Raw genomic sequence first — 22553 nt, 5'->3', positions numbered from 1 at the left:
GGACAAACAGCAAGTTTGCAGTGGACCAGGAGGAGAGTGAGAGGGGAAAGGACAAAGCAGCGAAGGTTGTGAGGGTAAAACACTGGGTGATGCAGGCAAAACGCTTAGCACGGGTCACGCTGTGTTGGGGGGAGGGGGTACAGTGGCCTCAAGCAGGCCCAGCTCAAATACTGATACTGTGCCTTCTCAGTTGCTTGAAGCTGAAGTTACTTAACCCCCTGAGCCTCATTTTTCTCATCTGTTAATTGGGGGGAATGGGATTATAAATCTGTAGAGTAGGCGGCAGGGAGGCCCGGGGAGCGTTTCATACCTGTTAGCCCGCGGGCTGGTGATGGTCCAGCGCCTGGCGGGCGCCGGGAGCGGTGAGGACTCGCGGGCCGGGGGATCAGGGACCCCGGAGCGGAGGGGCGGGGCGGGACGGCGCTGACCACGCCCCGGGCCGGAGAGGCGGCGCTGCCTCCCGCAGGGCTCCCTCTGCCCTCCCGCCTCCTCGCCGCCCGCGCGCCGGCCCGCGGGGCCCGGTTGTCCTCCGCCCGGAGCAGCGGGAGCCGGAGGTACGGGGGCCCGCGCCGAGGGTGCAGCTGGGCGAGCTCTGGGACGCGGACCTGGGGTGCCCGGGGCACCGGTGGGGAGAGGCGCTCCGAGAAGGAAGGGGTAGGGGCTGCGGAGGAGCGGGGAGGGCTTGGTCGCCGCCCGCCTGGGCCACCTGTTCCGGAGGGACGTTTGTGTGCGCGCCAGCTGGGCGCGCTGGTCCCCTGGCCGCCGCCGCCGCCTCCTCCCCAGATTCGCCCGAAGTTGAGCGCAGTGGCTGGACCGGGAGCCCGGCCCGCAGTGGGGAGAGCGCGCCCGGCCCCGGAGCCCTCGGGGCAGCCCCGCCCGGGCCCGGCCCCCGCAGTGGGAGAGAGGGGCCGTGGGGGCAAGAAGCCCGAGTGCGGGCTCCCCCTGCCCGCGCGGCGCCCTGGCGCGAGGCGCTCCGCCCTGAGGGGCATGGAATCGCCTCGGGCCGCCTCGCCGCCGGCTCCGCTCGCTCCTGGCCCCGGAGGGAACGCGGCTGGGGAGAGAGGTGGGGAGCGGCCGGCTGAAGGGGAGACCGCCGGGGCTGGAGGCGTCCCCTGGGCCTCTAGGGGTGCGGAGGCTTTGGACGTGCGGAGAAGGGGGAAGGAAGGGCCTCCAGGTGGAGGGGCTGCGTGGGTCCGACCTGGGAAGTGGGGAAAGTCGGGCCCAAGCACTCCCTGTCAGGGTCCTGATCCGCAGACCACCCCCTCTCCGGCGTGCTTCTCTCCCTCTCTCTTCTCCGGATGGGAAAGTTGAGTCCGAGTGGGAGCTGCGGTGTGCTTGGGAGAGGCTCTGGCTGGGAGGTCCACTCTGAGTCCACTGCCCTTCCTGCTAGGGGAGTCTCCTGGCCTCAGTTTCAGAATCTGACACCTGCGGGGAGAAGGTCCCACCTCCTTGCCGGACTCAGCTGAGCCAATAGCTCTGAGAGGGTTAAAAGCCACCTCCCCTACCCCCATCCTTTCTCAGGTTCAGGACACCCTTTCTGTCTCCTCCAAATACTGAGTGACTGCTCTGTGAAAGCCCCTTGGGGTCTCTGGAAGCCCTTCATCAGAACACCCTGGAGCACTGCGGTGCACCCATTCTGGCTCCCTGCCCCTCCCCAACTTCTCCAGTTGCCCAAGGACTTCCCCTTTGTTACCTCCTCCCAAAGAAGGGGGAGCCACCCTGCCCAGGGTGACGAAGCAGGGCCCAGGCTGGCCAGGACTATCCCCTCCATGCCCATGCCTGCACTCCGTGTTCCCACAGCGAGGTCCTCTAGGAGAGTCTGCAAATCAGGCCCAAATAAAAAAGAAAAGGAGAATCAAGATGGAACCCCATCCATTGTTCAGTCTTCTCCCAGACACATTGCTATTGCATTGGGTGCCTGTCCCTGCTTGTCTGCTAGGGCGTCTCAGTATTAGAGAACAAACTCCGAAGTGGAAATTCTTTAAAATGTGTTTTGTTTCCTTGTACCCATCGAAGCCCTGCAGCTGCCTGGGCTAGTGGGCTTGCTCCCGGTGAGTGCGAGGGTCCCACGTCCCCAGTGTGTGCAGGGTTGGCAGAATCTTTCAAGGTGACTTACTCAGAACATCAGGAAGTTGTGACCCACCCCATCACTGAATCTGTCTGAGCCAGCAGCTCCCAAAATCCCTCCCCCAACCCCTTCCCCCAGCTGCTGCACTTCCAGCTGGGTTAGGGGATGGCTCCACCTTCCACCTGGCCACCCAAGCTGTGCAGGCTGTGCTCTCTGGAATGCATTTCCCCCCCCCCCCACCCCCCCGCCAGGTACCTTCTAGGTGTGTCCTCGACTCCTGTTGGTTGACCTGCATTTCATTGTCTCACATCTGCTCTCCAGATTGGAAGATCCTGGAGGGAGGAAACTTGCCTGAAGCCCAGTGCCCAACCTGACACAGAGTAGGTGTTCACGATATTTTGCTTGAATGAATTAACAGAAAGAAGGAGAAAGAAATTCCATATTCACGTTGCTTGGGAATAACTATTGTTAAAATTTACTTTTTTGTCAGGCTTTTTAAAAATCACTTTGGTACATATTTAAATATCTTGTCCATATAAATGTTTCAAATTCCTCACCTTTCTCAAACATTATTTTTTAATATTTTTCAATGCTTAGGTATTGTTACATCATATTTAGTTATTGGATCTCATTTGACATTTAGGTTTGGGATTTTTAAAAAATATTTGGCTCTTTTAGATTATATTACATGGAGTTTATACATAAACTTATACACTGCCAGATTTTTTTCTGGAATGGAATTACCTGGTGGTCAGTGCATATGAACCTCTAAAATGGTCACACCTAGAGCCAGCCAGCTGGCTCTCCAGAGGGCCTGTACCATTGCGTACTTCCTCCGGCTGTGAATGTGCATTTCTCGTTATTTCCTGGAAATACTGGGTCAAAGAGTGTGAACATCTAGGATCTTTGTGTGTCTCTTAGTTATTTGTTTGAGCTCATCAGTGAGATATTTGCCCCTTGTCTGGTCTCTTTGCAGCAAAGATCTTCTCCCAGGTTATCATTTGGCTTTATTTTTGTTGCGTGATGGTGTGTGTATTTGAGGAGTGCATTTTTAATTTTTATTTTACTTTATCTGTGTGTGTGCTTTTCGATAAGGGAGACTTGGCTGCATTTTTAAGCTGATGGGAAAGAGCCAGAAAAAGGAGTGGCTGCAGCTCCCCACTCCCCCAGAGAAGGAAGGGCAGGCTAATAGAATGAGGTCCCAGAGGATGCAGGAGGTAGGAGGGGTCTGGAACTGGTCCAGAAGGACCTTCTGAGCTGGTGAGGACAGGAGGCGTGAGGGAGGGCGCTGGGAGGGCACCTTATGAATTGGCTTTGATCTTCACAGTGGAGAGAGTGTTCTGGACCTGGGTCCCCAGCTCCCTGTGCTGTTTGCCAGCCTCATTCCCTTGAGCTCTCCCTGCTTCCCTGGGAGGTAGCAGGTGTTTATCACCCTCCACTGACAGACTCCAGAGGGTGGGGAAGTGCCTTGCTTAGGGTCAGTCAGGTGATGAGTGGCAGGGCTGGCTCCCCCAGCACTAACGGCAGGCCTCTGGGAATCACTTTCCTCTCTGAGCCTCCATCTCCAGTAGGCATCAGGAAGCAGTGTCCATCTTACTCTCTCTCACTTGGTGAGTGAGTGTCCCTTCCTCTCCTGTCTGCCTCTGTTTGTCTTCCCTCTGGACAGAAACCAGTGAGTCCGGAGCTTCCAGCTCCACAGAGTCAGCCAAAGGACTAGGAGAGCCCCTTCCCTTCCTGGCCGGTGCCGCACACCCTCCCCTGTGCCCACACTGGAGCAGGAGCCAACTCCAGCAGGAGCACACAGCCTTCTGGATATCACACCTGTGCAAAGTCTGAGTTGCTAGGTGGACAGTCACGTGACAGTACAACCGGCAAAGTGGTCTTCACATTCCGTGAACAGGCTTGATTTGAAAGAGCAGAAGCCATTGTCCCAGATACAGAGCCCAGACAGCCTCCCCCCTGACCCTACAGTTGTGTGTAATTTTTATTTGCTTCTTCCTGCCGGTCTCCAAGGCAGTCCCCCTGGGTCGAGGGCGGGCTTCCATCGGCTGAACCTCTGCTAGGTGCCAGACAGTGTTACCTGATCTGTTTTACCCTCTGGGCCATCCTGTGCTGTCATTCCCGCTTTACAGATCAGGAGACTGAGACTCAGAGTCAAGAGCCTCTTCTTGACCGCAGTGGGATCTGAGCCCCCGGCCGCAGTGGCCTGCCTGACCTGAGCCCTGACGAACTTGGCGGGACTGCAGGCAGACTCCTTTCACCTGGCAGAGGGTGTTTGAATCCCAGCTGTGCCTCCGTTTCCTCAACTCTTAAACTGTAGTTCATAACGAGAGGACCTGCCACACATAGCTATTGGGAGAATTAAACCAGTTACTGAATGAAACCTGCTTTGACTAATGGCTGTGTGTGGTAAGCCCTCAGAAAAGATACACTATTGTTATTATTAAACCAAAATGACCCCATGCCTGCCAGGGAGCTTTTAATAAATGTTGACTCAACCACATCCAACCCTTCCTGTGACGAGGATGGGAAGGTGAGCCCGTCCTGACATGGAGAAAACTTGGGCCTTTTGGATGCCTTTGAACCCTTCTTTTTTTAATTATTAATTAATTTAGGGGGGAGGTAATTAGGTTTTTATTTATTTATTTGTTTGTTTGTTTATTTATTTATTATTTTAATGGAGGTACTGGGGATTGAACCCAGGACCTCGTAAATGCTAAATACATGCTCTACCACTGAGCTGTACCCTTCCTGCTAAACCCTTCTGGACACAAGTGAGGGATCTGTATCTAAAACCTTAAATTACATTTCCTTTGACCCAGGGGGTGCATTTCTAGGAACCAGTCCTATGGAAGTCATTAAGGATGTGTTCAAAGATGTAAGTGCTAAGATGCTCACCATGGGTATTGTCCATGTAAGCCAGAAGACAGAAGTCACGTTTCCAGGAGCCAAGATGGGAACAAGGTGAAATGAAGGATGGCACTGCCGGGTGACAAGGTCCAATGTAGCCCCAGAAAGTCAGGGTGTAGAGCTGAGTTTATAGACATACTATGAAGGACATCGCGTATATTTCCAAACAATTTTATTCAGGTGTGATTTACAAGTCATTGCAAGCATCCAGTCCGATGAGTTTTAGGAAATGGGTCTGGTAGTGCAGCTACAGGGCCCCTGTGTATTTTTCAGTGAAAAATAAAATGAGGCATAGAACAGTGTGTGTAATAGGATCGCCTTTTGTGCGTCTCCTGCCCGCGGTTCTGTGTAAACACCGCTCTGTGAGTGGGGGCGTGGGTATCACACTGGGAAGGACTGGGAAGAATAAAGCAAAATGCTGACACGTCACATGCCCTCGCCTCATCTTCAGTGGCTCCACACTGTCTACAAGACAGAGAGCAAAGCAGGAGGTGTCACTGCGGGGTGGGGACTGGACATCTCCCCAAACCTGCAAATACACGTCAGCCCTCGTAAGACTGGGAGCAGGCAGCCCCGCCAGCTGTGCTCTGTCTGCATATACATCGTGGAAATACATAGACAACAGTCAGAGGTATGAAGAAAACCACAACAGCATTTTGGTGGATACTTAGCAAATGGCAATTTATCTTACCTATTGTGGTTAGGAGGTTGCCGGGCAGGGGAAGGTGGAGGGACATTTTGGAAGAGGGAAGCACATGTTTCGGAAACTTGGAATTCCCAGAGCTGGTGGGCTTGAGCAATAGGGAGGAGTTGGTTTTGCTTTAAGGTTTTCACCATCATTTGCAAAGGCATGGAGGGTATTGTGACAGCTCACCTTCACCCCTCCCCACTCATCTGGTGAGCACACATTTATGATGTGCCTGCTGTGTGCCAGGCCCTCCCTAATTTAATGCCATTTAGAGTCTCAGGCAGGGTGGACAGTGTCTGACACAGTGCCCACTTTCCTCTGATCCCAGTTCACTCCAAGGCCAAATTCACCTTAGTCATTCCCCATAGGACTCACCCTGGGGCTCTGAAGGTCTGCCCGGGTCTAGGCTGTGGGTGAAATGCACATACACACACACACACACCTTTGGAAGGTAGCCACGAACTCCTACCGTGTGCCAGTGTATGCAGCAATGGGGACCCAGTCCACTGGGACAAAATCCAGGTGACCTTCTGGAGGTGGCTGCTCTACTCACCTAGGTCAGAGCAGACTGAGGAAGGAGGGTCTGAGACTTGGGGACAGACATACCTGTGTGCAAATCCTGCCTCCCACCTTTACTAGCCAAGCAGCACCTTTCCTCTGCACATTAGTTTTCTGTCTATAAAAGGGGCCACCGTGGTGGACTTGAAGACACAGTAAGGTGAAGGACGAGCAATGCCTCGTAGGGCACCTGACATGTGGTGTGTTCTTGGCAGACAGCAAACTTCCCTCCTCTTATGGTTAGGAAGTTCCTGGGCAGGGGAGCATGGAAGGACATTCTGGAAGAGAAATTAGCATGATGCAGAAACCTGGAATTCCCGGAGCCTGATGGTTTGAGCAATACAGTGGATGTCAGCTTGGCTGGTCTGGAAGTCTTGGGCCTGGAGAGGGGCAGGGCTGAAGGGAAGTGCCCACAAGGCCTCAGCAATGTGGGGTCTGGGAGCCTGCTTGGAGCTGAGGCAGTAAGCCAGGGAGAGGAGGCTGAGGTGGTTGGTCCCAGGACAAAGAGACAGCGAGATGGAGAGAGCTGATCTGGGCTGTGGCCGTGGCACCAATGAGGGAGTGGTGGTGGTGGGGGGTCTGTTCAGAGAGGGGCTCTCCCCCTATTTCTCTGCCCTGCACCTCCCTCCCTGGATTATCACAACAGCCTCATAACTGCTTTCTTGTTGCCACACGTCCCCTGTGGTTCAGTCTCAAAATGCAGCCAGATCTTAAAGATTTCTTTAAATCGTAAGTCACCTGGTAGCCCTTTCCTCCTCAAAATCTCTCAATGGCACCCCCTCCCAATCAGCAATCCAATCCTCCAGTGTCCCTCAAGGGCCCCCCATGGCCCAGTGTCCCCTTATCTGTCCTGTCTCCTCTCCTGGTACCTTCATCCTCCCAGCTGATCCATCAACACCTCAGGCACACATGCCCCAGGGCCTTTGCACTTACTGATTTCCCTCCCTGGACACACTTCCCCCAGATATCCATATGGCTTGTGCCCTCATTTCCTTCCAGTTGCTGCACAAATGTCAGCTTTTCAGAGAGACCATCCCTAACCATTCTGTATAAAGCGTCACCCCACCTCCCAGTCCAGTTTCCCTGAGAGCAAATGTGTGGGTGTCCAGACTCATGGTGACTTACAGCTCCCTCAGCTGAGCAGAAAGCTCAAGGAGGGTGACTTCACCCTGCTCCTGAGAAACCAAGCCCAGGCTCTACTACAGAGCTGGACTGACTGGGAGGGAGGGCGAGATGGCCTTGACCCTCCGAAGAAAGGAGGGTCTGAGACTTAGGGGCAGACATCCCTGGGGGCAAGTCCTGCTCCTGCGTTTCTTCAGCTGAGCAGTATTGGGAAGGTCACCTTTTCTCTCCTGGGACTGGTGAACACCCAGGTATTTTAATATGAAGGTTACAGCATGTGACCTTATTTTGTACCCTCAGGATGGTGAGGCAAGACACACCAGTTACACTTTCTTAACCTTTGTAATCTGCATCCACTCAGGGTTTACAGTTTGCAGATGCCACTGCCCTGGGCTGCTTACCACATTTGATCTTGACTTTCTGGGCAGTTTAGGGATCATTTATTCATTCAGAAAATATGTACTGAGCACCTATTATGTGCTAGGGTCTGTGCTGGCCACGGGGGACGAGACAGTGAGTGGCCTTGGGCCCTGCCCTCTGGGAGCTGCTGCTGTTTTCCATGTGTGTCAGTGTCACTGTGTATTTAATCAGTCCCTTCAAGAAAGACCTTGGGTTGTTTCCAGTCATTTGCAATTGCCAACAAACCTGTGACTGGTACAAATATCACTTATCTGTAGGATAAATTCAGAGTGGGCTTGCGTGGTGAAAGGGTAACTGTATGCGCAGGACCATTTGGCCTGCCTACCAGCAGTATATGGAGTGCCCGTTTCCTCACAGCCTTGCCAGAAGAATGTGTTGTCAAAGTTTTGGATTCTTGCCCATCTGACAGGTGAGAGATGCTATCTGAGTATTTTGACTTGCGTTTCTCTTACCTACAAAAAGCTCCCTGATCTTGCTTACCTGTTTTGCGTGTGTGTGAACTGTCCTTGGACCATTTTCTTTTGGACTCTTGGGTTTTTTCTCCTTGATGTGTGGGATCTCTTTATATGTAGAAAAATTAGACTGGGGATCTGAGAGGCACAGAAGTTATCCCAGGTTGTCACTGGTACTTTGACTTTCTTGGTGTTTGCAGGAAGGATGTGGAGAAGTTTGTTCTTTCAAGGAGTCAGGTTTATTCATCTTTTTTTTTTTTTAATGGCTTCTGGATTTCACACATATTTAAGAAAACCTTCCCAACTCTAAGGTTATAAAGGAATTCACCGATGTTTTGTTCTAAACGTTTATTATTTTACATTGAGAGTTTATCCTGGGGCGTGTTCTAAGATATGAACCCAGCTGATTTTTTTCCCTAGTGGCTATTCCACTTGCCCAACACCTGTATTAAAAGATCTTTTTTTTTTTTTTTGCTTTACTGATTGGAGAGGCTGCCTTTATTGGATATGCAAGAACCATATTATTTCTGTGATTTATTTTGTTTCATTACCCTGTCTGTTCATATGCTAAGACTACGTATTTTTAATTATTGGGGCTTTATAATATATTTTAATGTCTAAAAGACTAGTTCTTCCTCGTGTGCGCCTCCTTCTCAAAGTTTTCCTGTAGATTCTTGCTTGTTTATATTTCAAGATGAACTTTAGAATCAATTTGTCTAATTCCAGAATCCCATGCAATTTATAAATGGGCTTAAAGAAAATCTACATCTTTATGAGGCTGAATCTTCTTTCCAAAAACATAAGACAGCTTTTCTATTTGTTCAAGTTTAGTTTGTGCTTTCAGTGGCTTTGAAATTTTCCTCACATGAATATTGAACATATTTTGTCAAGTGTAACCCCAAGTATTGTGGTGGTGGTGGTTGTAAGTGGGCGTCTTTTCCTTTCCTTTCATCTTCTGCTTGTAACTGCTTGTTGTTTATATTTCTGTGTGTGTGTGTGTGTGTGTGTGTCCCACCATCTTACAGTATTTTTTTATACTTTTTTCTCTCTTTTTTTAAAATTGAAATGTAGTCAGTTACAATGTATCAATTTCTCATGTCCAGCACAGTGTCCCAGGCATGCATATCTATACCAGTATTTCTTTTTATTAGTAGTAGCTTTTCAGTGGTTTCTCTTGACTTCCCCAGGTATACATTAGTACCATATGACAATAGCAGTAGTTTTAACTTTTTCTATTCAATTTTTATATCTCTAGTTTCTTTTTCTTGCCGAATTGCTTCAGTGTCCACGATGGTGCTGGGCACCTTTGTCTTTTTCCTGTCTTCAACAGGAGTTCTGTCACATATGAAGCTGTGTACGCATGCTCCCCAGAGTATGAAGCTGGCTCCTGGCTTTGATGTTGATATATATAATTTTGTTAAGAAAGTATCCATTGATTCCTAATTTATCCAGAAAGGGCGTTGGAAGTTTTGTCAAGTGCTTTATTAGCATTTTTTGAGGATGACAGTAAGATTTTTCTCCTTGAATCTTGAATATGATAAATTATATTAATGATAGACTTATATTGAGCCATCCTTGCATTCCAGGAATAAATCCCACTTGGTTTTGATGCTTCATTCTTTTAATGTGCTGCTGAGTTCTAGTTATTTGTTTTATTCTAGTTATTTGATTTTTACAATAATATTCATAAGTGATATCAGTCAGTAGGGTATCTTGTGCAATCTTTGTCAGGTTTTGGTATCTATGTTATATTTTAAATTTCTTTTAAGTTTTCCTTCTCATATTTTACTATTGAACAGTTTTAAAAGCATTGGAATTTTCTGTTATTTAAGTTTGCGAGATTCCCCTCTAAAAATGTCTTGCCCTGTTGCTTTTATTTCTTATTGATCTTTTATAATTCTATTTCTTATGTGAAAGTTGGCCTGTCCAGACTGTCTGTTCTGGGAACAGTCTTGATATATTACATTCGTCTAGAAATTATTTTTTTCAGGTTTTAAATTTTATTTGCAAAGTACTCTCTTTTGATTAAAAAGAAAAAGTTTTCCTCTACTTCTTTGGTAACTTTCCCATTTGGCATTTCTTAGTTTGCATAGGATGCTTTATCCTGTTCCTTTTACTCCCCTTTTTTCTTAATTAGGCTAATGGTGATTTATATATATTTATTGAATTTTTTTCCAGAGAGCCAGCTTTTGGCCTTATTTCTTAGTTCTACTGCTTATCTGTTTCTTAGTTTATATCTGCTTTAATCTTTCTTAATTCTTTCCTTATTCTTTCTATTTATTTTATGGGGTTTTTTTTTTTTTAAACATTTTTAGACTGGTGTTTTCTTTCTTTATTGTTATCTGTCCTGTTTTACTTGTCACATGTATTGGAGGCTATAAATAGTCTTCTGATTATTTCTGCAGCTGTAGCCTATAGATTTAGATTCATGATAGTTTGATTATGGTTGTTTTCTAGAAATCCTACAAATTAAATTGTGTTTTCCCTTTTAATTTCCTGACTTAAATTAACTTTTAATCATATGGCCTTATGATTATAAAATATCTATTTTTTTATATTTTTGGATATTGTTGAGGTTTTTAATTTTCACAAATGTTTCATCAGCTCTTCAAAAGAAAGTGCAGCAGGGAACTATATTCACTATCTTGTAAGAACCTTTAATGAAAAAGAATATAAAAAGGAATATATGTATGTATATACAAGACTGGGACTTTGTGCTGTACATCAGAAACTGACACATTGTAACTGACTGTAATTCAATTTGTTTTTTAAGTGCATTATCTATGATTAGGATGGAGAGTTTGACGCAGCCTAGTACCTTCTGATTATTTTATTTAGGTCTTCGGAATTCTCATATATGTTTGATCTACTTGGGTCTTGGGCTGAGAGAGGTAAATTAAAATCTGTTATTAGTGTGTTTCAATCTAGTTATCCTAATATCCCTGTAATTTCATCTTCCTGAAAATTGCTGCAGTGTTCTTGGTGATTGTGAATTACACCATTTAGCATTACAAATGGTCCTTCTCTGGCTCACTTAGTGATGTTTGTTTTCAATTCTGTTGTCTGATATGAAGGTCATGGCCTCAGCTTTGTTTTTGTTCATATTTATCTTTAAACCTTTGCTCATTCTTTTACTTTTAACCATTCTAAACCACTTTTTTGATGTATGTGTCTTGAATACAGGATAGAGTTGGGTTTTACTTCGGATTGAAACTAAAAATCTTTCTCTTTGTAAAGATAAGTGAGTTAAGTCTATTTATATTTATCGATAAGACAGATGTCTGTTATCTGTTCAGTCATATTGTGTACGTATGTACGTAAATATGTCTTGGTGCATTTGAGAGGACTATATCCTTTATTCTTTTACTGTATGGTCTGTTTTCTTTGCTTTTTTAAAAAAATTAGTCCTGATATTTAGGAAAGCTTGTATATTTGTTCTAGTGGCTACATTTATATTTATCTTTTATGTAATACTCTCAGTTCCTTCTTTCTTTAGATGATATCTATTTCTTTTCTATGAAAAACAATAAATTTAACTTGTTTCTTCTTCATCCTCCCCCTTCTCTTGTCACCACCCCATTTCAGCTGGTACTGTGTTGAGTGATTAAGGCATATATTCTTTCCATCCCAGTGCCTCTAGAAGCTCTTGGTCAGATGGTGTTCTTGTGTTGCTGCTGTCTGTTTATACAATGACATGCAAACCTGAAGAGGTGTCCACAACTTGGAAGAAAATTCTGGAGACAAGAGTGAAGCACTCTTTTAAGAATTGGTTTCAGGACTCCTCTGGCTACCAAAATTCTCAGATGCTCAAGTGTGTTATATAAAATGGACTTGATGGTACCATGTAGGAAAACAGACATCGGTGACACTGAGTTGAAGTCATTCAGAAGAATCAGGTTTTATGTGTGGTGAAGTTTCAGGAACATCTTGCTCAATTTATTTCACTTATTTTCCTTTTTATGTATGCACAGAGGCATGATTGGTGCTTTAAAAATCTGACCAAAACATTCTTGCAAAATAAAAATTCTGCATAACAAGGAAGGAAAGCGACATCACTTAGGCAGCATTTTCATTTTTTAGCAGCATGTAGCATAAAGATGCATCTTATTAGATGCAACAAAATTGGGTAGTATTACCCTTCTCACTGTCACCTTTGTACTTTAAATATGCTTGAACTTTGACTACTTGATATTTTAGCTTTTACCCCTAGCAATGAAAGATGAGGCCACCACTGAGTTGTTCTGTTTTCCACCTTCTTTCAGCCTGGCCTACCAATTTTTTGTTTAGTTGTATCATTTTTACATTGTCTGACTAGATAACGTTGTCATTCCATTCTGTCATCCTTATTCCTACCTCTTTTGGGGAGAGGGGGAGGGGAGTAGTGAGGGAGGCGAGCTCAAGTCAAATATATTCGGTCCTGTTACTGAAGTTGTTCCAGGCACCATTTGGTTGGCTGTGTTTCTTCCTCAGTTTTCCTCATCGGAACAATATCATTTAAGCTACCTCATACTTAGAAACTATTGCTATGTGACCTTTATATTTAAAAGAACAGCTTGGCTGTACGCTGTGTATCTATGAGTTACACATCTACAGATTCAACCAACCATGGATGGAAAATATTAAAAGAAAAAAAAAATTCCAGAAAGTTCCAAAAAGCAAAGCTTGAATTTGCTGCAGACCAGCAACTATTTACACAGCATTTTCATTGTATTAGGTATTATAAATAATCTAGAGAAGATTTAGAGTATACGGGAAGACGTGCCTAGCTTATATGCAAATATTACGCCATTTTATATCATGGACTTGAGCATCTATGGATTTTGGTAGCTGCGGGGGCCCAGGAACTAATTTCCCAAGTGAATACCAAGGGACAACCATTTATTCATCTTTAGCTCAAAACTTTCTTAACTTAAGGATCCTGTGGGTGTTGCTCTACTATCTTCTGTCATTGAAGATCTGCTGAGAAATCTGACCCAAGCCTGATCCTCTTTCCTTCATATGGCTTCATCTTTTTGTGTAGCTGCCCAAAGATTTATTTTTATGTCTTTAAAGTTCTCGTCATTTTATTAGAATGTGTCTTGGGATTCACCATTCTGGGTCACTGTTCTCTAGGGCATGGGGTACCTTTACAATTCATGAAATCAGGCCTTCCATTATTTCAGGAAATTTTTCCTGAATTGTAATTTTAAGTATTTCTTCTGGTCAATTGTTCTAGTTTTCTTCTTTGGAAACTCCAGTTATACCCTTGTTGGATCTCCTTTACGTATCTTCTCTTTGTTCATTTTCTTGAGTTCTTTGTTCTCTTTGATTATTGCTGTTTGATTTTGTTCACTTTTCTCATTTTAATCTCTATATCTCTTACTGTATTTATTTTTATTTTTTAACACCTTTACTGTGATATGGTTCCTGTACAGTAAACTACACATATTTTAGATGTACAATTTGATGAATTTTGATAGATGTCTACGCCAATAAAACCACGACTACAATCAAGACAGCTAACATTTCCATCATTCCCCAAGAGGTGCAGTTTTTGAATTTCCAATTTATCCCTTCCTACCCACTATATCCCCTGATAACCATGAGTTTGTTCCCTATGTCTGTGAGTCTTTCTCTGAGTCTGTTTCTGTCTTGTAGATAAGTACATTTGTGTCTTTTTTTTTTTTTTTTTTTTTTTTAAGTTACCCATATAAGCAATATCATATGGCATTTTTCTTTCTCTTTCTGGCTTACTTCACTTATAATGACAATCTCCAGGTCCATCCATGTTTCTGCAAATGGCATTATTTTATTCTTTTTATGATTGAGTAGTCTTCCATCATATATATACCATATCTTCTTTATCCAGTCATCTGTCAGTGGATGACTTTGGGTTGTTTCCATGTCTTGGCTATTGTAAATAGTGCTCCTGTGAACACTGGGGTGTATGGGTCTTCTCAAATTATATTTTTCTCTGGATATGTGCCCAGGAATGGGATTTCTGGATCATATGGTAGGTCTGTTTTTAATTTTTTAAGGAATCTCCATACTGTTTTCCGTAGTGGCTGGACCAAATTACATTCCCACCAACAGTATCAGAGGGTTCCTTTTTCTCCACACCCTCTCCAGCATTTATTGTTTGAAGACTCTTTAACAATGGCCATTCTGACTGGTATGAGGTGATTCCTTATTGTAGTTTTAATTTGCATTTCTCTAACGGTTAATTAGTGATGTTGATCATCTTTTCATGTGCTTGTTGGCCATCTGTATGTCTTCTTTGGGAAGATGTCCTCTGCCCATTTTTTGGTTGGGCTGCCTGTTTTCTTGATATTAAGGTGTATGAGCTGTTTGTATATTTTGGAAATTGGTCCCTTGTTGGTCTCATCATTGCAAATATTGTCTCCCATTCTGTAGGTTGTCTTTTCATTTTGCTGATAGTATCCTTAGCTGTGCCAAAGCTCTTACGGTATTTGGCATGGAGTCTGTCTCCCTTGTATTTCTTGTAGTTCGGTCTTCATTTCTGAAATGTTTTTGTCTTTTTCTTACAGTTTTTTCCTGAGATCTGTCAGTTGTCAGCTATCATCTTCATGTCTTGCCATCATTTTTTCTATCCATTTCTTCTCCAGTTCTTATATTTCTACCCTTTGGTCTTCCTTCAGGCTGGGGTTACTTTTCTCAAGGTTTTTTATTTATTTGTTTCTTTTTAAATTTGTGCTGTAATTTTGGATTATAATTTTTATTTGTTTTATGGCAATATTTTTATGGTGGAATCGTCTTTATACATAAGAGAACATCAGTGTTCCTCTCTTTTTATTCATGTAGCATCTTTGTACGGATGTTGTGTTTATTCCTTTAACAATTTTTTCCCCTCTATTTGAATTAGTTGAATTTTCCTGGACCAGCAACTAACAGGAGGTTTTGGTGGAAACTAGGAGAAAGGCCAGGATAGTTCTCTAGATTTCTTTGCTGAAAGGCTCCCTCCTCTGTCTTCACGGGAAGGGACTGTTCCTTTAAACTGTGGCCTTCCTCTGAATCTACTCTGCTGTTGCCTCTCAGGACCCAACCTGGCTCAAGGGGCCACTGCCTCCAACCTTGACCCCTCCTGGTTCATTCAGCTCCCAGCTCCTGTCTCCTAACATGTTCATCTTCCTTTTAGAGGTGGTGATTTCTGCGATCTTATGCTACTGGGTGCCCCCTGCACCCCATTCTCCCCCCTCACTGCCGTGTCTGCTGGCCTCAGGTGCTTTGTGCCACTCTTAACATGTGACTTGAGGTTTATGGGTTTTTCCTGCTCCTGGTTTCCCTAAAGCTGTAGCTTGTGGTTTATTTTTTCCTTCCCCTGTTGCTCTGTCTGACATCAATGGAAGAGGGAAGATTCCGAACTAAGAATCTGCCTTATTCCTATTGGAAATAGAGGTCTCCACCTCTCTAACTTTTCTGTTTGTAATATCCCCCAAAGAGCAGGCCTCTGTCTACTTGACTTCTGTCTTTGGAATACCTTGCAGCCTTTGGAGAAGGAACATTTTGTAACTTCTGGTCTGAAAACAGCTATTTTTATAAGGATCGCTGCCTTCTAGTACCTGTCACTCTTACTTCTTGAGTAGACTTCGTGTATTTATTTACGCCCTGAAAGAGTCAGCGTGCGCTTGATGGGAGGACTGGACAGCAGACCCTCCAAGCAGAGTTTGGAAGTTCCAGGTATGATTTTTCACACCTGGGAGGGTCTGAGTTCTAAGACCAAAGAGCCCCCCCACCCCAATTTTATTGATGAAGAAGGTATGGGACAGGCACAGGCCCAACGTCACATAGCCTATTAGTGGCAGATCAGAAACTGTCTGGAGGGAAGTGGGGTTGAATTCTATACTCCACTTCCCAGCCAGGTCACCTTCCCCTGGGTCCCTCAGCACGTAGCCTCAGGTATCTCTTAGATGTTAACTTATCAAGGAGGTTGATCAGCACATGCCCTGTGTCCCCACAGTTGGAACATTTGGTTAGTCCTGCTCTCCCTTCCCCATCGTGCAGAAGGAATCTGAGGCCCAGAAAAGGAAAGTGACTTGCTTAAGGTCACACAGCAGGTCGAGCAGGGCTGGGCCGCCCTGGAAGCAGACACCAGCCCGGTGCCGCCAGCTATGGCCACTCGGATGAGTCAGTTACTTTTTCTGAAAGTTAAACAAGGGAGCAGAGACTGGGATTAGCTGGAATAATACCGGCACCCCTCACTGGTAGTTGGCACCCCTCACTGACCCCAGCTGGAGCTGGGCCAGGGCCTCCGGACCCCGTTAGTTGCTTGCTTCCTCATGAAGCAGAAGAATGCAGCGAACTCTCCTCTGTCACCCACTGCATCCCCCACTGGGTTCCCAGCCCCATATCTCCCAGCACATAATGAATCCCGGTTTCTTCTTGGCATGGGGCAAGCGTGAGAGATTGGGCCGGGTTGTCTCTCATTTGGGGTCGTCTGAGGCCCCTAAACCCAGGAAGTGCCAGAGAGTTCTGTCCCATGTTCACCTGGTCCTACGCGTGTCCTCTCCTGGCGGACAGGTCACTGGCAGTCCCAGCACCTTCAGGCTCTGAGAGTAGAGCTTGGGGCTGGTCGCTGTGGCCGGGGATGCCGCACAGTCATCAGCCAGACCTGAATCACGTGCCCACCCCCAGAGCTAGGGAGTAAAGTCTGTGGGGCAGGGGTGGTTCCCCAAAGGAAATTGGGGTGCTGTGATCAGAAGTGGGAATGGATGCTGGGCGAGCAAAACTACCCGAAGGCCACCCCATCTCCCCAGGGGACTTATAACCCTTCTCTCCTGCCATGGGCTGGACGCAGAAGCCCAGAGAGGGTCAGAGGTGGAGTGCCCCCACTGTGGGGGCAGAGGTGGGTGCAGGCCATGGAAGGGTGATAAGCGCCGGGAAGGGGAGCCTTTTCTAGGCACCTGAACCTGGCCCCTGATACCTGTGCTCCCGAGGCGGGGTCCGCAGAACTGGTGCTGGGGGCCGGGCCAACAGGGGTCTGGTCAGACCTTCAGCCCCCTGTCTCCACCAGCCCTGCACTTCCTATCCTCACTTCCTGCCCAAGTTGGATCATAGGGACACGGGGAGCCACAGAAGGTCTTAGAGCAGGGATATGACCACAGTTAAGTGCTAACTGGGAATATCTCCCCAGCCCAGGGCTGGAAGTGGTAGGCAGGGAGACAGGAGGAGGTGGCAACAATGTGCCAGGCTCCACTGACAGAAGCCAGGACTTGGACTATGGCTGTGAGGCCCATCCAGGGGACCACGAGCATGCTTTAGGCCTGAGATCACACGGGTATTGGGCTGTGGCCAGCTTAGCCCCATACACAGTTCCTATTCCCAGGTCTCAGGCTCTGGCACCAAATATGGTGCTGCTCATGTCTGGCACCTTCATCCATGGCCAGCAAGGGCACATCCTCAGCAGGCTCATACCGCCCCCACATCAAGGGAAGCCAGCTCATCCCAGCGCCACGGGCCCTGAGCAGCCAGGGCCTCGCTCCATCTGCTTGTCTGCACTCATCAATGTGGTTCACAGTGGATTAAAAATACTCAGGACAGAAATAGCCTCTCTCCCTGCAGGGGAAAACCAGGGCCAGGGGAACATGGGGTTCTTGGTTTACATCACAGCTCTACCACTCACGACCCCTTCTGGGGGGTCCCAGGCAGCTCACCCTACCTCTGACCCCCAGTGTCCTCACTCACACGCTCATTGGCTCATTTCATCACTCAATGGTTTGCCTACTCATTCGTTTCTTCATTCATCAATTCCCTGGTCACTCACTGATCTCACTCATCGATTTGCTCCTTCATTCACTCACTTCCTCCTTTACTCATCCAGTCACTCACTCACTCAATTTTTATTTACTCCATACCAAGAGCCAGGCACTATTCTAGATGCTGAACAAAACACAGAAAAATACCTGTCCTCATAGGGTTATGTTCCAAATAAGTAATCAAAACAAGTGAGTGCAAACACCGTACAGTATGTTTGTTAGAATAAGTACTAGGAAGAATAAACTTGAGTGGGAGGCTATGAAGTGATAGGGAGTTGGAATTTTAGCGGGGCCAGGGAAGGCCCCATGGGAAGATGATTTCTGAGTGAAGATGAGAGGGAGGTGAGGGAATGAACAGTGTGAACACCTGCAGGAGGGAGACAAAGCAGGGAGAACAGCAGGTGTGGAGGCCCTGAGATGGCAGTGTTGGGTGGTGGGCTTGAGGACGGGGGAGGAGGCCAGGCGGTGATGGGGAGAGAAGTGGGTGGGGGGTCGGGGTGTGGGGACTCACAGCACCTGGTGGATCTGGGCCTCCCACATCACTCAGGGTCTGAGCAGAGGGGCAACCTGACATGACGTGTTTTTAAAGCACCCCTCTGGCTGCTGAGTGAGTGAATCAGTGTGTCCATTTCCTGGGTGCCTACTGTGTACCAGGCACTGAGCCGGGCACTGGGGAGAGAGGTGTGCAGGTCCCCATGTTGCTTGTGGAGGTCCGTCTGGCTAACTCCCTTCTCATCCTGTGTCACCTCTCCCAGGAAGCCGTTTTCTCCCCTCCGCTGGCCCCTTTGCTCCATTTCAGCCATCCTCGAGTTTATCATCCTTGTCTCTTTCCAAATGGTCTCCCCTCAGGCTGAGCGTTCCTCCAGGGCAGGGCTGCGCCTAAGTCTTCTCTTCTCTCAAGCCTGTTCCCTGAGGGGCAGAGAGAGGAATAATGAGCATGTGGGCCCCAGGCCAGCCTGCCCGGCCTGTGTGGCTGGGGAACGGGCCTCACTGTCTCTCACCATCTTTTGCAGATGGGTTTGTGGGCGTGGAGAGCATGTGGAAGGACCGTGTTGGCAGAGAAGGTTGGCTGCTGAGCCAGGGCGTGTCTCCAGGAGGCCAGCCGGGCCGCCCAGATCCTCACCTCGCCGCCATGGGCCATCCAGGCTGGTCAGTTTCTGGTGCATGACGTGAGTGCAGTTCCCTGCCTCAGCCTCAGGGAGGGCGGGGCCCAACTGAGCAACTCAAGGCTCCCAGCACCTCCCTCAGGCCACGAGACCCCTCTGTCCTGGGGAGGGGTTTACTCCAGCTCCCCTTGGCCCCCAGGCTGCTTTCGGTCCCCCTCCACTTGACACCCAAACTTCCAGGCCTCAGAGTGGGAACAATGCAGCTGCCCCTGAGGTTACTGAGGGCCAGAGGGGGTTGGATTCAGGACAGTAATGGTGACCAGGATTCTGTTAATAGTGAGAACTGTCCAGGTCAGCGTACACTGGGTCCAGTGCCAGGCACAGTCACAACTCGCACCGCCTCTCTGCCGGCGAGGATGGTGCAGTGCTGAGAGCACAGACTTTGGAGCCAGGTGGCCTGGGTTCAAACCCTGACCCTGGCCAGGGGATTCTGCATGAATTACAGGACTTCTTTGTGCCTCAGCCTCCTCACATGTAAAGTGAGGGTGATGATTCCCCCCTACAGGGTGGCTGTAAGTGATTAATTAATTAATATATATGACATGCTATTACTGTCCAGCTGGTTCAGGCAGACCTGGGGTCCCACACAGTCCCACCTCGAGGGCACCCAAGAATGTTCCAATGTGGGCACCACAAAAGAGCGAGGGTCCAAGGGCAACAGTACTAGTCAAGGTCACAGACTATATATAGCACAAACTCCCCATCCCTTTCCCTTCTAGTCAGGGACTGGGGCAGCCAGAGGCCCAGGAGATCCTGCTGTGTCCAGGCCAAGGGTTTCGGGATCCAGCGGCATGCCCATGTGCCACCCATCCTGCTTCTGAGCAAGCTTGCCTGCCGTCGCCCAGGCCCCTAGAGCTCCAGGCCTCCGGCTGGAAGTGCCCATGGCTGCTGGCTGTCCTTCCTCTTGGACCACCTCCAGGCCTGGTTTGTGGAACTGAATGGGCCTCAAATCATAGGCCGCCAGCCTGGCAGTTTGAGTGGGACAGGCCTTGCCAGGAAGAGAGGCCTGTGTGCCACGTGGCAACGGCATGATCTCTGACAGCCCTGGCACGTGCCAGACCCTGCCCTGGGCCTGTGTTGGCCGCACATTGTAGGTGGCACTGGCCCAGTCCATGGGGAACTCACAGGTATGTCACAGAATGTCGGACTCTGCGTACATCTTAGCCCATGGCCCAGTGCTCCCATTTTGCAGGTGAGGAGATGGGGCTTTGAGCAGGCAGCTGGCAGGTCTGCGGGCTCTAGAAGCCGGTGTGAGCCGTGGCTGGTGTTTGTGGGGTGTGTTTCTTGGGTTGGGGATGCCAGCAGCCTGCCTGAGTGTGGTGCTCGTCTCTTGCAGACCAGCCAGTTCCTGCTGGAGGCTCCTGACATCACCTGGGGAGATGCTGTCCAGGCCCCCCGACTGGCTGCTGTGGCTGCTCCGGGGCGCCCCAAGACAGCGGGTCTGCACCCTGTTTATCATCAGCTTCAAGTTCATGGTTTTTGTCTCCGTCATGATCTACTGGCACATCGTGGGAGAGCCCAGGGGCCAAGGACATTTCTCCAACCTGCCTGCCGATATCCCCTGCCCCCACTTGGTGCCCCCCACACCAGCCTCTGGAACCCCACCTCCAGGCAACATCTTCTTCCTGGAGACTTCTGACCAGACCAACCCCAACTTCCTGTTCATGTGCTCAGTGGAGTCAGCAGCCCGGACCCACCCCGAGTCGCGGGTGGTGGTCCTGATGAAGGGGCTGCCTGGCGGGAACGCCTCCCTACCCCGGCACCTGGGCCTCTCGCTGCTGGGCTGCTTCCCCAACGTGCGGATCCTCCCACTGGACCTGGAGGAGCTGTTCCGGGACACGCCCCTGGCAGCCTGGTACGCAGCTGTGCGGCAGCGGTGGGAGCCCTACCTGCTGCCCGTGCTCTCCGATGCCTCCAGGATTGCGCTCCTGTGGAAGTTTGGAGGCATCTACCTGGACACGGACTTCATCGTCCTCAAGAACCTGAGGAACCTGACCAATGCATTGGGCACCCAGTCCCGCTACGTCCTCAATGGCGCCTTCCTGGCCTTCGAGCGCCACCATGAGTTCATGGCGCTGTGCATGCGTGACTTCGTGGCCCACTACAACGGCTGGATCTGGGGCCACCAGGGCCCGCAGCTGCTCACGCGGGTCTTCAAGAAGTGGTGCTCCATCCGCAGCCTGGGCGAGAGCCACTTCTGCCGCGGCGTCACCACCCTGCCCTGTGAGGCGTTCTACCCCATCCCCTGGCAGAACTGGAAGAAGTACTTTGAAGATATCACCCCCGAGGAGCTGTCCCGGCTGCTCAATGCCACCTACGCTGTCCACGTGTGGAACAAGAAGAGCCAGGGCACTAGCTTCGAGGCCACGTCCAGGGCGCTGCTGGCCCAGCTCCACTCCCGCTACTGCCCCACGACGCATGAGGCCATGAAGATGTACTTGTGAAGGGCTTGCCAGGCCACCTTCCCCCACCTAGCATCCTGGAGAAGGGCTCTCGGCCACCCTTCCTGGGGAGGCGAGATGGGAGGGCTCAGGAGAGGGAGGCCTGAGCTGCTGCAGCCCAGGATTTGGGGCAGAAAACTGTCAGCCCAAGAGGTGTTACTGGAGGACGTGCTGCAGGCCCTGGGATCTGCTCCCTTCAGGCTTATGTGAGGCTGGTGGGACAGTCCCTAGGCCAGTGCACTGTCACAGGGTACAGGTGACTAGTGGTGGGGGTAAGGTGCTCAGCCAGAATCAACTGGAGTCTTATAGACAACAGGCAAGCCCAGTGAACATGAAAGCATCTTCCAGGGCAGAATGGAAAGCAGGCAGGTTGGGGCTGAAGTGCCCATGAGGGGAGCACAAAGCCCAAGGAAAGAGGGTAGAGAGTGGGGAGAGGAGGCAGCTTGTGCAGGAGTGGGGAAGCAAAGCCAGCCTCATGAGCCCAAGGGGGGGGGAGCTTTGGGGGGTTTGGTTTCTTTTTCAGAGGGGCCAAGGCGGGCAGAGCCGGCCCCGGGAGCAATTTGGGAGAAACCCTGCCTACCCACCCCATCCTTCTTTCTAGAGATGTTGCAAGAGTGACATGTGCCAGCTGCCTGCTTGTGGGCATAGGGGCTGGAGTTCTTCTGGCTCAGGAAAAGCATTTTAAAGAAATCACTCCCTACTGTGCCTGTGATAAACACAGGAGAATAATAAATACAATAAAAGTGACTCACTGACATCTAGTGCTTTTTGGTTTATGAAATGCATTCACTCGCACAGCCCTTGTCAGCCCCACTCTGCAGCTGGGGAAGCAGCTGAGGCTGGTAGTGGTGGTGACTTGTCTGAGGTCACACGACCTGCCAAGGTCAGAGGGGCCTGGGGACCTGGCCGCTGGGCAGGCTCACAGCCCTGGTGCTGGTGCCAGAGAGCAGCTGCGGTGGGAAATGGGAGAAGCCCA

The 22553-nt window shown here is 48.9% G+C and overlaps 1 protein-coding gene across 7 annotated transcripts; it reads left to right on the top strand.

The window, feature by feature from the left end:
• The first annotated feature begins 389 nt into the window (after nt 1–389).
• On the top strand, nt 390–22334 carry A4GALT (alpha 1,4-galactosyltransferase (P1PK blood group)). Of its 7 annotated transcripts, none has more exons than XM_074375647.1 (4): nt 390–654; nt 2390–2448; nt 18984–19139; nt 20473–22334. In XM_074375647.1, exons 3-4 carry the CDS (start codon nt 19135–19137, stop codon nt 21578–21580), a joined length of 1113 nt encoding a protein of 370 aa, XP_074231748.1. In that variant the 5' UTR covers nt 390–654; nt 2390–2448; nt 18984–19134; the 3' UTR covers nt 21581–22334. The 7 variants fall into 7 exon arrangements, with proteins under 7 accessions (XP_074231748.1, XP_074231743.1, XP_074231746.1 ...); XM_074375643.1 differs by having other exon boundaries at nt 458–554; XM_074375642.1 differs by lacking the exon at nt 2390–2448 and having other exon boundaries at nt 410–554.
• The last annotated feature ends 219 nt before the right edge of the window (nt 22335–22553 follow it).

Source organism: Camelus bactrianus, chromosome 12 (assembly GCF_048773025.1).
Source record: "Camelus bactrianus isolate YW-2024 breed Bactrian camel chromosome 12, ASM4877302v1, whole genome shotgun sequence".
NCBI lineage: Eukaryota > Metazoa > Chordata > Mammalia > Artiodactyla > Camelidae > Camelus > Camelus bactrianus.
This window is presented reverse-complemented; position numbering and strand designations above follow the sequence as displayed.